At 53.4% G+C, this 14,634-nt stretch overlaps 1 protein-coding gene and 1 pseudogene across 1 annotated transcript in view; one reads left to right on the top strand and one right to left on the bottom strand.

Annotated features, from left to right (window-relative positions):
* IGSF21 (immunoglobin superfamily member 21) overlaps positions 1 to 14,634 on the top strand; it is a 292,572-nt gene that overhangs the window by 111,484 nt on the left and 166,454 nt on the right. The window contains exon 2 of the mRNA XM_075538388.1: positions 13,982 to 14,094. Within this exon, the coding sequence (XP_075394503.1) occupies positions 13,982 to 14,094 (113 nt within the window). The remainder of the gene's footprint in view (positions 1 to 13,981; positions 14,095 to 14,634) is intronic.
* LOC142433469 (tRNA (cytidine(32)/guanosine(34)-2'-O)-methyltransferase pseudogene) lies at positions 4,369 to 5,132 on the bottom strand (annotated as a pseudogene).

The following is a 14,634-nucleotide window of genomic DNA, read 5'->3' on the forward strand; positions in this document are numbered from 1 at the left end:
CATGACCTTCTGAGCTGACACCGCTGCCTGGAATTTAACTAGCCCAGCAGATCTCAGAAGTCACAGCTTTGATTGGACCTTGTTTTTATTTTAAGACAACCGAACAGTGGGAAGACACGTGCATTACTGAAAGAACTTGACTGCAGGCATTCGCTGAGCATGGAGACATGTTGAAACGCATGTTGTCTGGAGTAGATTCATGCATGTATGCATGAACTGGAGCCCTTGTAGCAATGCTTTGGGCTTTCCCTTGTAGATTGAAGGGCTAGGGCAAGGGTGATAGGTCTTCTGGACACATGGTGCACCAGGTGCCTGTGCCCAGTAGCCAGGTGAAGCCTGGCATATTTAGGGAGCTCCGGGTCACCCGAGGTGGCTGAAGATCAGAGGCTCACAAAGGACAAAGACTTGGAAGAGGGAAGGCCAGGTGTGGGGTCAGTGAAAAGGCATTGGATGACACCCCAAAGGCAACAGGGAGGCAAAAGACACTTTGCATCTGGGCTCTGGCCTTTGCACACTGGGTGCCGTGACTCTAGGCCACAGATTCAAGTTACACCGCCCGCCCGGAGGGCTCAGCGCAGGCAGATACCAAACACTGGTTCGCCCATGCCTTCATGTGTGCAACTTCGGCTGAGCGCTATCTGTCGCACGCTCAACATTCGCAGCGAGTCCTTGGCCAAGTACGTGATGGATGCACTCGGCTGCTATGTTGGGGGTTGGAGGTCCGAATCCAGCCAGAAGCAAGTGGTCGACTTGGGAGCAGTCATTAAAGCCCCTCTGGAGCACAGCCCTATCTGTGAGTCTGAATACCCCCTCCCACCCAGCATCTGTTTCCCTACTGTATGGACAGCAGGCCCCTGGGGGCAGAGGCAGTCATACAAAGAGCCCCATATTCTAGTTGCAGTGGTGTGTGGACAGCCGTGGCTGAGCCGCTTACAAGGTGCTCAGATGAGGTGGCTCATGGAGGGTGTGGCTTAGGCCTGGAATCTGGAAGGGCCTGCACACATTCCCCTAGATAAACTCTGGGGGAGGGGAAAGCCAGGAAGAGGAAGTGGCCTAGGCCAGAAGAACCTGGGATGGGGGTGAGGGTGGGGGGTGCGTTGGAAGGGCAGGGGGCTTGGGGGGGGGGGTGTGCAAGGTGGTAGAAGCTCAGGGTTGAGATGATCGAGTTAGAGAGGCTGCGATTGGCAAGCTCATAAAGGGCCCAGTTGGCCATGAAAGAATCTGAACTTTATCCTGAATTGGAAGGCAATGGGGCAGGGAAATGGAGTGGCATTAACCAGAGAGGCGGCGCCATCGATTTGCATTTTAAAAATATGATTGAGAGGCTGGTGTGGTGGATGCAGGAGCAGGGCACAGAGTTGGAGGCTGGAAACCAGTGGGGCAGCCACGACGGGGTCCTGGGGAACGATTTTGAGGGCCCGAACCTGGGCGGGATGGGTGCGGGCAGAGCAGAAAAGCGAGTTTTGAGAGCTCTCTGAGCAGTAGAACGAATCCATCTTAGGGACAGATGAGCCCCGAGCATGTCCATCCTTTTCTCACACCACCTCTTTCCCTGGTCCTGCCAACCAGAAGGCTGAGCATTGGGAGCACCTGTTGGCTCAGCATGGAAAGGTGTATTTCAGGAGCTCGCTATCCCTGCCAGGAATAGATGGTCATAGTAATTGGCTTGTGGTAATACTATTTATTAGGACCATGATTACACGGTGCAGAGAGGTTATCACCAGTGCTACAAAAGGACATTCATCGGCATGAGATAGGGGTGACCTTTGTCCTTCACCAGTAGTAGCTCAGGCAGCCCCTGAGATCATATGGCCTGAACCCCAGGCCCACAGCCAGAGAAGGGCAGAATGTGAGATTTATATGGCCCTGCCTCCCAGCCTGTACCCTAAAGCCTCAAGTTTAGCTGATACTGCTGCCACCACTGACCTGTCTGTCCCAGGTCAGGTGTGGCCCCAGCAGTGTCCCCCAGGGGAGAGAGCACCTGTGCTCCCAAAACCACGTCCACACTCCCAGACACAGAATCGGGGGGACCCTGGACTAGGCTGATGGCAGACGCAGTCCTGACCCTCCGAGAGATAGATGGCTCCCGTTGACTTTGGTTCTTCTCTCGTTCCTGGAAATCGACAAGTACGGCTTGGGCATCTGAAGACACGCATCTCGGGGTTGAGATCTATGCCCAACAGCCGCCTTGGCTCCCTGTCATGGCTGTGACGGGACAGATCAGCCAGTCCAACGTTGGGCCCCGCAGAGCTCCAGGAATGTTCTTAGACACAGCTTAGTGACCTTGCTAGCTTTCTCCGCTAGCTCTGAACTTCAAACTGGCCAGCATTGGTTGTCTTGCTGCCCCTTGTGGATGTTTGGTGTCCAGCTGGTCTAACCTGTTTCTTAACCTCTGTGTCACCAGATGTGTGAAACCAGTGAATGAGCTTTCTTGTGGACTTCTTAGCACCCGCCTGTTGGTAGCAGGCAGGGAAGCGCTCAGCTGCTAACGGAAAGGCTGGGCGTTCAAATCCACCCACTGGCTCTGTAGGACAAAGACCTGGCGCGCTGCCTCCATACTGGCCGGTCTCCTAGGCCATGGGAAGTCACTTGGAGGCTAACACTTCATGGCATCTAATAGGAACATTATAAAACAATGTCTAAACAAGCCATCAAGTATCTGCCTTAGCCCCTCATCAGAAAAAAAATCATATCATTGTGAATGAGAGGGAGTACGGAGAGGAGACCCAAAGCCCATCTGTAGGCAACTGGACATCCGCGGGGAGGAGACAAGCCTGTCATAGTGCAGTGTAGCAATGATGAAACATACAACTTTCCTCTAGTTCCTAAATGATTCCTTTCCACCCACTAGCATGACCCCAATTCTACCTTACAAATCCACCTAGACCAGAGGACGTACACTGGTACAGATAGGAACTGGAAACACAGGGAATCCAGGGTGGATGATCCCTTCAGGACCAGTGGTGAAGGTGGCGATACCAGGAGGGTGGAGGGAGGGTGGGGTGGAAAGGGGGAACCGATTATAAGGATCTACATATGACCTCCTCCCTGGGGGACAGACAACAGAAAAGTGGGTGAAGGGAGACGTCGGACAGTGTAAGATATGACAAAATATAATTTATAAATTATCAAGGGTTCATGAGGGAGGGGGGAGCGGAGAGGGAGGGGAAAAATGAGATGCTGATGCCAGGGATTTAAGTGGAGAGCAAATGTTTTGAGAATGACGAGGGCAATGAATGTACAAATGTGCTTTACATAACTGATGTATGTGTGAATTGTGATGAGTTGCATGAGCTCCTAATAAAATTATTTTTTTTGATCTGCGTTAACCAACTGGACAACCCGTTACAGAAGGGTCATGGGGAGGAGACAAGCCAGTCAGGGTGCAGGGTAGCAATGATGAAACATACAACTTTCCTCTAATTCCTAAATGCTTCCTTCCCCCCACCCCACTATCATTACCCCAATTCTGCCTTACAAATCTGGTTAGACCAGATCATGTACACCAGTACAGATGGGAGCTGGAAACACAGGGAATCCAGGACAGAAAAACCCCTTGGAGCCAATATTGAGAGTAGCCATACCAGGAGGGGAAGGGGAAGTGGGGGGAGATAAGGGGAACTGATCACAATGATCTACCTATAACCCCTTCCTGGGGGGATGGACAACAGAGGAATGGGTGAAGGGATATATCTGTCAGTGTAAGACATGAAATAATAATAATAATTTATAAACTCTCAAGGGTTCGTGAGGGAGGGAGGGAGGGAAGGAGGGAGGGGAAAAATGAGAAGCTGATAGCAAGGGCTCAAGCAGAAAGAAATTTTTGAAAATGATGATGGCAACAAATGTACAAATGTGCTCAACACAATGGATGGATGTATGGATTGTGATCAGAGTTGTACGAGTCCCAAATAAAATGATTTTTTTCAAAATCTGTCTTAACATCAGAAGACCCAAAACAAACAATCATTTTGAAGCAAATGATGGGGGTCAGAATAGAGACCCAAAGCCCATCTGTAGACAGTTGGACATCCTCTCACAGAAGGGTCACAGGAAGGGATGAGCCAGCCAGGGTGCAGTATAGCACCGATGAAACCCACATTCCTCTGGTTCTTTAGTACTCCCTTCTCCATCCACTATCATGACCCCAAGTCTACCTTACAAATCTGGCTAGACCAGAGCATGTACACTAGTACAGACAAGAGCTCTCAACACACAGAATCCAGGATAGATAAACCCCTCAGGATCAATATTGAGAGTTGCCATACCATGAGAGTAGGGGGAGAAAGAAGAGAAAGGGGGAACTGATTTTTGTGTGTGTGTGGTGCAAAAACAACAGTTTTTATTTTGTTTGCAATATTTCTTTGCTATTTCCACTTGGGACTGCTTACAGGTTCAGGCTCTCTTGATGAGATGACGGTATTGGAAATTAGAATATTGGAAAGCAAGTTCATCAATACAAATTCTGGCTCTCCTGACAACGAACAGCTTCTGAGTTCAACCAGCTTAATGTGTTACTATGACAATTCATATCACTGTCTTCCACCTGAAAGGCCAGCTAGGTGTGGCATGGTAGGGCAGCCATGGGTTGGGGCAACATGTCTACTCTGCTAATAGGGACTCTTAAAGGCAGATCTCCTTAGCCAGCTGCCCCTTCTTCTTCAGCGTGCAGGCCTCTTGGTACGGTGGAGAGATGGGAGGCTGCGTGGGTGGAGTGTACTGGTACTCTGAGCCATCCTCGAGGTCCAGGGGGTAACTCTGGTCGGAATCATAGGTGCTCAGGTCCCCACAGGTCACAAATGGCACGATGATGCGGGTGGGGCCGTCTAGCTGGTTGAAATCTGGGTCGTAAGTGTGGTCCAGTAGGGGTTTGGTCAGGTCTGGAACGAAGCCCGCGGGAGGGTCATAGCCTTGGCAGACAACGAAGGCCTCAATGCTGGAGTTGCGGCTGCTCCTGGGCTTGGCGCACACCACACTGGAGAAGAAGACGCGTAGCTGGCTGTAGAGCAGCGTCACATCCCGGCCTCGGAAGATCTTGGACACAAAGCAGCCCCCTGGTTTCAGAACGTGGGTAGCAATGTTCAGAGCAGCGAGGAGGAGCTGGGCCTGCATGTACTCATCCACATCGTGGAGGCCAGTGACATCCGGAGCCCCATCACACACGACCAGGTCGGCATTGCAGCCCTCAAAGTGCCGAATGATCTCCTTGGCAGTAGACAGCTGGGTGATGTCGCCCTGGATCTGTACCACACCTGGAAGCGGGGCCATCGCCTGCAGATCCACAGCCACCCCCCCCACACACACACACCCCATCCCTACCAGTGGAATGAACAACAGAAGAATGGGTGAAGGGAGACAGCGGACAATGTAAAATATGAAAATAAAAATGATTTATAAATTATCCAGAGTTCAGAGGGGTGGAAAGGCTGCGGAGGGAGGGGAAAAAAGAGGAGCTGATGCCAAGGGCTCAAGTAGAAAGAAAATGTTTTTGAAGTGATGATGGCAACATATGTACCAATGTGCTTGATATAATTGATGTATGGATTTTTATGAGAGCTGTAAGAGACCCCAATGAAATTATTTATTTTTAAAAAAAAAAATCTTCTTTAAAACAAATATCAAACAGGAAAACTCAGCAAGGCTATAAACTACCGAAAGAAGAATGAGATGGAAATTTTGGTAATGAAAAACAATAGCTTAGAAATAAAGAAAAAACCTCAGCGGATGGCTTCAAAAGCAGCCTACACATGACAAAGAAATGATTCATGAAACTGCGAATAGATGAATAAAAATTCCAATTATCTAATCTGAACAAAAGAAACAGAAAATCTTAGGTATAGACACATCTCTGCTCTCCTGGGAGCTTACAACCTGACAACCTGGGGGTACAAGAGCCCGCAGACCATAAAGAAATACCGATCAGGCAGTAAGTCCATACAAGAGGAGAGCAGGTCCAAGAGTTAGGGAGTGGCAGGGTATTATTTGTCATAAAGGGTCATGGGGTAGGGGTTCCACGCTGGGCTGCTATCCACAAGGTCAGCAGTTCGAGACTACCAGCCGCTCCACAGGAAAAAGATAAGACTTTCTACTCTCGTAAAGAGTTTCCGTCTCCACAACCCACAGGGGCAGTTCTACCTTGTCCTATGGGATCGATAGGAGTAGGACTCTGTTCAGTGAGTGGGTTAGGAGAGAGGCCTCTTCAGGGAGGTGGTCTTTGAGCAGAGAAATCAGAGCATTTGAACCCTGTGCGTCCTGGGAGACAGATTCTTCTGCAGAGGGGCAGGAGGAGAAGCACAAACACCCTGGTGGGGGCTGGGGGAGAGTTCTTGGGTGCTCATGGAGCAGCAGAGCTCATGGTTAGCGGCTGGGCCGAACAAGCAAGAGAGTAAGGGGAGCTAAAGTTAGAGAGGTGGGTGGGGGTCTCACAGAGCACAGGTGGCCGCAGGGAGAGCTGTGAGGAGGCGGGGTCTTAGAGCAAGCAGGGCTCAGGCTTGAGAGGTAAAGTAGTTGGGGTCTGGGTGTATTTTGGGGGATTTGCAGACCTTGCAAGATGTTCCGATGTGGGTCATGAGAGAATGAGGCAATGGAGGTTTCCTGAGCTACGGAGAGAGAGGGGAAGATAAAACTCTGGCTTTGAACCTGTTCATTAGAAGTGTCTGAAGACATCCAAGTGGGTCATCAGGCAGAGGCATGGGCCTGTGACAGGGGCCTCTAGCCCGGATAGGCACGGGGGATGCTTCTCTGTGGAGGACACTCTGGGCTCCTCTGAGTCAGTCCGTTGGGTCTGTGGGATCACCTGCGAAACCACTTTCTCCTGCTGCCAGGTCCCTGGTTATCTTTGCTGGTGGCAAGGCAGCAGGAGATGTGGGGAGACGGGCAGTCAGACTGGCCGTGATCCTACCAGGGAAGACCGGATATGGCTTCACCTCAGAGTAGTATTCTGGCATCCTCCCTCCCAGGCGGTGGACCCTCCAGGCCCTTGACACTTCGGAGGCTCGGCAGTGATGTCACTGGGGTTGGCGTCACCCAGTGTGGGAGCTCATGGTGTCAGCACCTGTGCAGTGGCCCAGCGGTCCAATAACAGTAGACCAGCCCAGTGGAAGTCAAGTTAGAGGTCCAGAGCCATTCTCTGCAGCCCTGCTCTCCACCATGACCCCCAGCAACTCCTCCCCTCTCCCATTGGCCATAACAGAGTGCCTCCTCTCCGCCCAGATCACGCCCCCGTACCCTGACTGGAGAGTGATGCAACCGGCAGGGTGTGTGGGGTGGTGGGTGATGGGGGGTGGCAGTGGTGATGAAATGTGACACTGGGTGATGGGTCACACCAACCTCCGTGTGGTAGTTACATCATCATTTGTCAATTTGAGAGGATTCAGAGTGCAGGGGTGGAGTCTAGCCTGTCAGTCAGGACATAGCCAGTGAGGCCTCTGTGTGGGCCTGGCCTTCTCCTGAGGATTCTGATGTTCCTCCTTAGAGGCAGGAGACTCTCTGCTCACTACCAGAGAGACATTCTTGTTGGCAAGCCACAGGAGACAGGCTGCTGGAAGTCAGAGCCCAGGAGCTGGAGGAGCCATGTGGAGACCCCTGCCAGTGCTGAGATGCTTCCACTGCCACTGGATCCACAAGACTTCCCACCCACTGGCCTGTGATCTTCCTGCATTCGGCATCATTGCATGTGTTTCATGAGTCTGAAGAGGGTTTTATTGGGATCAGACATATGGTATCAGGCTTTATAGATTGATAACAGACTTATGGACTTGATCTGGACTGATGTGGAATATGTTTTCTCAATATTTGATTGCTCTTGTATATAAAGGTCTTTCTTATATACACACGACTGTCCATGAATTTGTTCATCTAGTCTACCCGCACTAACACACAATTATCTAACTACCCCACTGGGTAACACCACTACCTGGTTGGCCCTGCACCGTGTTGGTGCATTGCCTCCCTGGCCACCACCACGGACCCCTGGGTCATTCTGGTGTCCCCCACCTAACAGTGTGCATACAGTCTATACACTGAAAACCTCCTAGTGGTGACCTTCCGACTCAGACCCTCTGGCTGCCCCTGGATCCTGCTGACGCCTGGTCTCTGCTTCAACCCTGTATGAGCAACGTGACCCTGGTTACCCTGTTTAAGCAACATTTCAGCGATTTAGCCAAAGGCACCCGTGGACCATGGTGGGATTACAGTGAGGGCAGTTCTAAACTCTTATAACCCAAGCCAGAGGTCTCCCCCACTTCCTGCACCTTCTGATGGGCTGCGTGCACACCTCTGTCCTGGTTTGCCCAAGACTTTCAAAGGTTTAGCAGTGAGAGCCCTGGGCCCCAGCAAACCCTACAGGCATTCACTGAGACATTGGGTTGTAGTCACTGAACTTATGAAGGTGACTCTCTGTGACATGCGTGGCTGCTCCTGAAAGGCCAGCATTCAAGTCCACTCAGAGGCCCCTTGGCGGAGAGGCCCTGGTGACCTGCTCCCCCAGAGGTGCTGGCACAGAACCCCCATGGGGCAGTTCTCTTCCACCACGCAGGTCACCAGGACTCGGAACTGACCCAACAGCATGCAGCAGCAAGGTAACTTACGTCTCTTTGTTCTACCTCATGGGACCATCCCCCTCTAGCCATGGACCAGACCTGAGCCAGGTCTCTGGCTGGGGACAAGGCGGTGATGCTAGGACATCACAAGGCGAGTTCCCGGACAGAGGAGCCATTTGTCACCACCTTGTTGGGAGGGTGCCTGCTCCTTGAATATCGCCTGCGATTTTGCTAAATGCGTCTTCATGGGAGTGGTGTCCATGCTGTCAGAGATAGAAGGGCAGAGGGATAATGAGCTGCTTAGTTAAGATGAATCCATCTCCACGCCTGATCCCCATCCTCGATGCTGCAGAAGGGGGCTCATGCGCCAAGGCTGATTGGTGGCAAATTTAATGCAGAGAGAGACGTAGCTCCTTTCTGAGCTGGTGGCTAATTAATTGGCTGATTCCCCTCTCCGAGAAACGGCATCAGGTGGGTTGTGCCGGGAATGAGGCAGGCAGCGTTGCTCCTGCCTCCAGCATCCATGCTGAGACCCAGGTTCAGGCCACAGCAACATGGATGTTGGAGCTAGGAGGGCTAGAAGTCAAGTTTGTCCCTCATGTCCCAGAAGAGAGACGGGTCAGTGGACTGAGGTCCCCAAGTTGATGACCGCATTGGCTGAGACCAGAACCCATGTCTCCTGGCAGGGGAAGGAGTCCATCTCCCCAGTCCCCTCTTGGTCCTGCTGCCCCTTCCCATGGCCACCGGGTCAACAAGACCAAGTCAAGTCAAACGATTGACCGAAGAGTTGATTTTCACTCATGTAACTGCAGGCGTGCCGGGTGCCGGGTAGAATTGATCGTAGGTTCTTCCAAGCTTTCAGAAGCGGTTGCCAGGCCTGTCTTCCGAGGCTTGGCACTGGGTGGGTTTAGAACCACCAGCGTTTGGGTTAAAGGTTGAGCCCTTGACCAATTGTTTCCCCTCAGGACTGAGGCTCGATCATAGTTGGCGTGAACCCCAGGTGCTGCCATTCACGTGTACACCCTCTCTGGGGCGCGGGGGGGGCTCCTCACCATGGGGGCAGGGTTCCCAGTGGTCTTGTGTATGTCTCCTCCCCGGACTGGGCCGTAGGCAGTGAGAGGGGACCAGCAGGGCAGGAAGCGTGGTCCCGCCTCACAAGCACACAGCGTGCGGGAGTGGAGAGCCATGCAGGAGTTTCGGGAGCTGATGAGGGGAAGAGCTGCCGGAGAAGTCTTCCATGTTTTAGCGCCCCCCCCCCCCCCATCATGAGTCTGTCTGGGAAGTGGCTTCTCACCTGTGGTCCAAGTGTTGGTTGGTGCTGTCAGAATCCTTGCCTCGCCACCCATCTGTTGGGAGAAAAATGTCTTTTTCTACCGACGCCCGTGCCCTCTGCTCCTGGCACCACAGAGCCCACTCATAGCCGCTGCTTGGGGTCCCCGCACCCCACAGCTCCTTTCCCGAAGACCTGAGTGATGGTGGCATACTCCTGGCTCAGGACTACCTTCCCCCTCCCATCCCTCCCTGGGCCTGATGCCACTCACCCCTCCCTGTTGGCTCCTCCGCTGGTCAGTGCTGTGATGGTGGCCGGCCTTTCTCGCCATCACCTGGCCCAGGCCCGCCCCACAGGGGCAGCCCTGCCCCATCCTGAGAGCCAGGCATCCAGTGAACAGGTGCAGCAGCTGATGGAGAAGCCAACGGCATTCCCACGTGACCTCAGCGCAGCACAAGACTCTGGGCTGCGAGGTAGCACACCCCAACCCCACTGTTGCTATCCAACCAACGGCCACGCCTGGCGGCCCACCTGTTACACAGCAGAGCTGCTCCTTTTCCTGGCCGTCACTGTCATGGGAGCAGCTCGCCAGACGGTGTTCGGCGGTGCTGCCGGTTGGGTTTAACCGACCGCCTTTACCCAGTACATGAATGCGAGCTGCTCGTGCCACCCCGGGGCCTGGTGGGAAGACAGTGGCTGCGGAGCTGGACAGATCCGGGTCCCTCTCCAGGCTGTGCTGCTGACAGCTGTGTCCCTGTTGAGCATGTCACTTCTCCGCGGAGCCGCCGTCCCTCTGTGACAAAGGGGTGTTCGTTGCATTTATTCGCAGCGTGGGATGAGGATCGGGGAGGCCTGGTGCAGCAGAAAGCTCCAAAAGCAACACTTGTCTTACTCTCATCTTAATACTCGGCTGATATTAACACAGCCACATCCCCGAAGGAGAGGCAGATGCGCAGGCAGACAATGGCACTCCAGTGGGACGGGCGCCGCGGTTGGCAGCATGGCACCAGGCACGGGTGGCCGCAGGAGCCAATGTAAAAGGGGTGGGGGCGCGACAGTGGTGTGAAGACTAGGCAGTGCCACGCGCCCGAGGAGGGGGTTTAATCCTGAACGATAGGGTCTGCTCGGTCCTTGCAGCCTGTCACTCCGCCCCTTCAGCTGCTAGAAGGGCTGCCAAGAGGAAGAGACTTAGCGAGGAGCCTGGAGCACGGGGCCATCCAGGGCTGGGCACTGCCGCAGGAAGGGTCATATGCTACCAGGGCCACCCCCCCACCCCCCAGCCCCCCACCCTGCCAGCTGCAGACTGCTTCTCCCCCAGCCTAACCAAAACAGGTGCACAGAGCTCCCGGTGGGAGGTGCTTGCTGGCCTCTCCCACCATGGAAACATCCTCAAGAATTCATTAAACCATCATCCTTGAAGATGGAAACCTACCCCCCGCGGTGTGGTGGGCTATAGGTGGGGCTGCTGACCACAAGATCAGCCCCTCCACCAGAGTCAAATGAGGCCGTCGACTCCCGTAAAGATTCGAAGGCCGGGAGCCCACGGGGGCTGCCCTACTCTGCCTTATAGGGTCACTGTGAGTCCGTGTCGGCTCGGTGGCAGTCGGTGATGAGCCATGGAGGAGCCGTGGTGGCACAGCTGCTAAGGTACTTATCTCTGAACCAGAAGGTCAGTGGTTCAAACCCACCAGACAGCCTGCTGGCTGACACTCTCGCAAAGCTTCCTGGGCAGCTCTAGTTCTACGCTGTCCTGTAGGGGGGGGTCACCGTGCCTCAGAACCAACTTGATGGCCATGGTTTGGTTTGACTTGAATATACTGTAGGGGTTATGGTAGAGCCCAAAGGTCTGGGTTCAAATCCCACCCCTGCCATTTAGGGCTGTGTGATCTTGTCGGGGCACTTCGCCTCTCTGTTGGCTCATGGCAAGGGGGACAGTCATGGTCTCTGGTGGCTCCTGATTCAGTGAGGGGATGTGCATTAAACCCTTACCTCAGTGCCTGGCAGTGTCGATGCTGTTGGTTTGTCCTTATCTACATGCCACACGGGGGTGTGGCTTGCCCTGGAGTCCTCCTTCTCATTGTCCCTTCTGCTGAGGGTGGCCTCTTTGTCTGTCCTGGTTTGGGATCCCAGTGGGACTTGGGAGTCTCCTTTAGGTTGGCTAGATTTTCCCTGCCCCCCAATTACACTTGCCCTGAATGGGAGGTCTCCAGGGTGTCCTTTGTCTCTCTCCGGGGTCCAGGAAGTGCTCCATCCATCCCTGCATCTGGGATGCTGGTCCCGGGGCCTGCACAGAGTGGGCACAGCAGGCTTTGGTGGGTGTGAGTGTGTGACGTCCTTCCAGTCTGCCTGGACCACTGCTTCCTTGGACCATTCCATTTGGGTGGTGGAGTGGGTCTGGTGGGACGCTCGGGTGCTGAGGGAGCAAACAGGGTGATTTGATTGGTTAGTTCTGGATGATGGTGAAGGACACCACAGCACTAGCACCCAGGTTGGCAGTGGGGGTGAAGCAGTGGGCAATGCCGAGTTACCAGGGGCTCCAACTCTGGAGGCCTCCCCGGAGTGAGCCTGCACTTCACCCTCACCCTGGAGACTGGCGTGAAGCCTGCACCATGCAGGTCGAAGCTGACTGCAGATTTCACATTGATCCTTTTGGAGTCGATTCTTGGGTTTTTTTTTCTTCCTGGCCTGTTGTAGCCATTAAGTCCCAGGCAGGGGTCAGGCCCCCAGGCTCGATCTGCTCAGGTTGCCTGCACAATTGAAATCCCTGTACCCATCCTGGATAGTTTTCTCATTAAGACAATCGGACAGGATTGATCGTTAAATCAATGGTTGGCCATCAGTCGGCAGGAAGCCTATCTTGTGAGACTGGGTGATCAGCCCGAGAATGAAGGCCCTTGCTGAGCTGGCATGGGCTCTCAGCCCTCGGGGACAGGGCTGGGCAGGCACAAGAGCAGGCCGGGAGCCTCTCCAATTAGACTTTGGCATCAGGGTAGCTGTGTCTCAAGAGTGGGGTGGCCATAGCAAGAGTCCCAGCTTTCTCAAACTCTACCCCAGCCAAGGGGCCTAGCAGTTGAGCAGAGATACCACGATGCAGCTGATGGAAGAAAGCACCGACTGGTGCCAACTTACAACAATTTAAGGCCGCTTCCCAGGTGCTGTGGTTGTTGGTATCAGCTGCTGTCGAGGTGGCAACCCCCGGCACAACAGGAGGCACGGCCATGGCCATGATGGACTGGGGCTTGGACCATTGCCATCCAAAGGGGTTGCATGGGCTCATTTTCTGAAGTCTATTCCCAAGGCTTTCCTCCTAGTCCATCTTAGTCTGGAAATCCCCCTGAAACCTGCTTCCTATCAGAGCAACATGGAAACCTCCCTGACAGACAGGTGGTGGCTGGGCATGAGGTGTGGTGGCTGGGACTCTCAAACCCAGGTCTTCTGAATCAAAGGCAAGACTTCTGTCATGGAGTCACCATTGCCTTCCCAGGCAATCAGCTTCTATTCGCCACCTCTATCAGCATCACCCCCACCATGGCCAAGGGCTCGGATTGCACCTCTCGGGGGTGGCAGAGTGTGTGTGAAGGGAATTTGGATGTCAAAGGAGCACACGGTGGTGTCTTAAGGCTGTCTTCCATGGGCGTAACTTTTATCTGAAAGATGGGGAAAGATGGGCCCAGGCATCCCATTGTGGGTTCACAGCCCCCTGGCCGAGCAGAATGGAGATGGGTGATGGGCACGGGTAATACTGAGCTCAGCAAACTTCCGCAGGCTTGTTCCCTGAGGGACTTAATGGAGCTGTGTGCACCGTGGCTTTGAAAGATGAGAGGAAGTTGGGGTGCTTGATCGCAGAACTATTTCTCGGGGTGTATTTTGCAGAAATACTTTCAGGTGCTTACCCAGTATGCCATGGGGTCCTGCATTTATGGGAACATTTGTCCCAAAAAGAAGTGTTTGGGGTGAAGGGGCCCATTGGAGCTGGCGGACAAGGTGAAGAAGCTGCTCAGTCCCCAGTTAGCATCACACAGATAGCCAGGTGCGGGGTGGGGGGTGGCACGCCCTGTGGTTTTTCAGGGTAACTGCCTTCATTCATCTGTCTGCTGTCTCCTGCCCTCCTCTCTACCACCCACCCCAGTTGGGCTAGCCCTCCTGATCGACTCTCTCTCTGTTTTCACAGGTTACTTGACGGTCAGCATTGAGCCTCTCCCACCTGTGGTGGCTGGTGATGCTGTGACCTTGAAGTGTAACTTTAAAACAGATGGCCGAATGCGTGAGATCGTGTGGTACCGGGTAAGTCACCAACACTGTCCCTCTCTGTTCATGTCCAGGATGGGTGATACAGTCCTCAAAACCCTCTGGAGACCCTAGCCACAACCTAGACATACCTGAGTTCTCCTGTGCCCTCCGCCAGGTCTCTGTTCTTCGAGGAACCAGCCTCCCCTCAATGACACTGTGCCCAGCCTGCTCTTCTGCCCTTAGGATCTAGCTTGTCCGGGCCTCCTTTGTACCCCCTCCAGCATACCTCTGGGAAGGATGGATGGATAGATGGAAGGATGGAGGGATGGATGCATGCATGAATGAATGCATAGATAGATAGATGATAGATAGATAGATAGATAGATAGATAGATAGATAGATAGATAGATAGATAGATAGATACCCCCGAGTTGACTTCAAGTCCTGACAGTCATATGTACATCAGAACAAAATGGAGTCTGGTCCAGTAGTATCGTAACAATCGCCTATGTGTTCAAGCCCATGTTTGCCAACCCATCTGGAATAGTTCTCTATTTCAAGAAGTCACAGCGTTAACACCAAAGTCTACGTTTC

The sequence above is a fragment of the Tenrec ecaudatus genome, chromosome 1 (assembly GCF_050624435.1).
Source record: "Tenrec ecaudatus isolate mTenEca1 chromosome 1, mTenEca1.hap1, whole genome shotgun sequence".
Classification (NCBI taxonomy): Eukaryota; Metazoa; Chordata; class Mammalia; order Afrosoricida; family Tenrecidae; genus Tenrec; species Tenrec ecaudatus.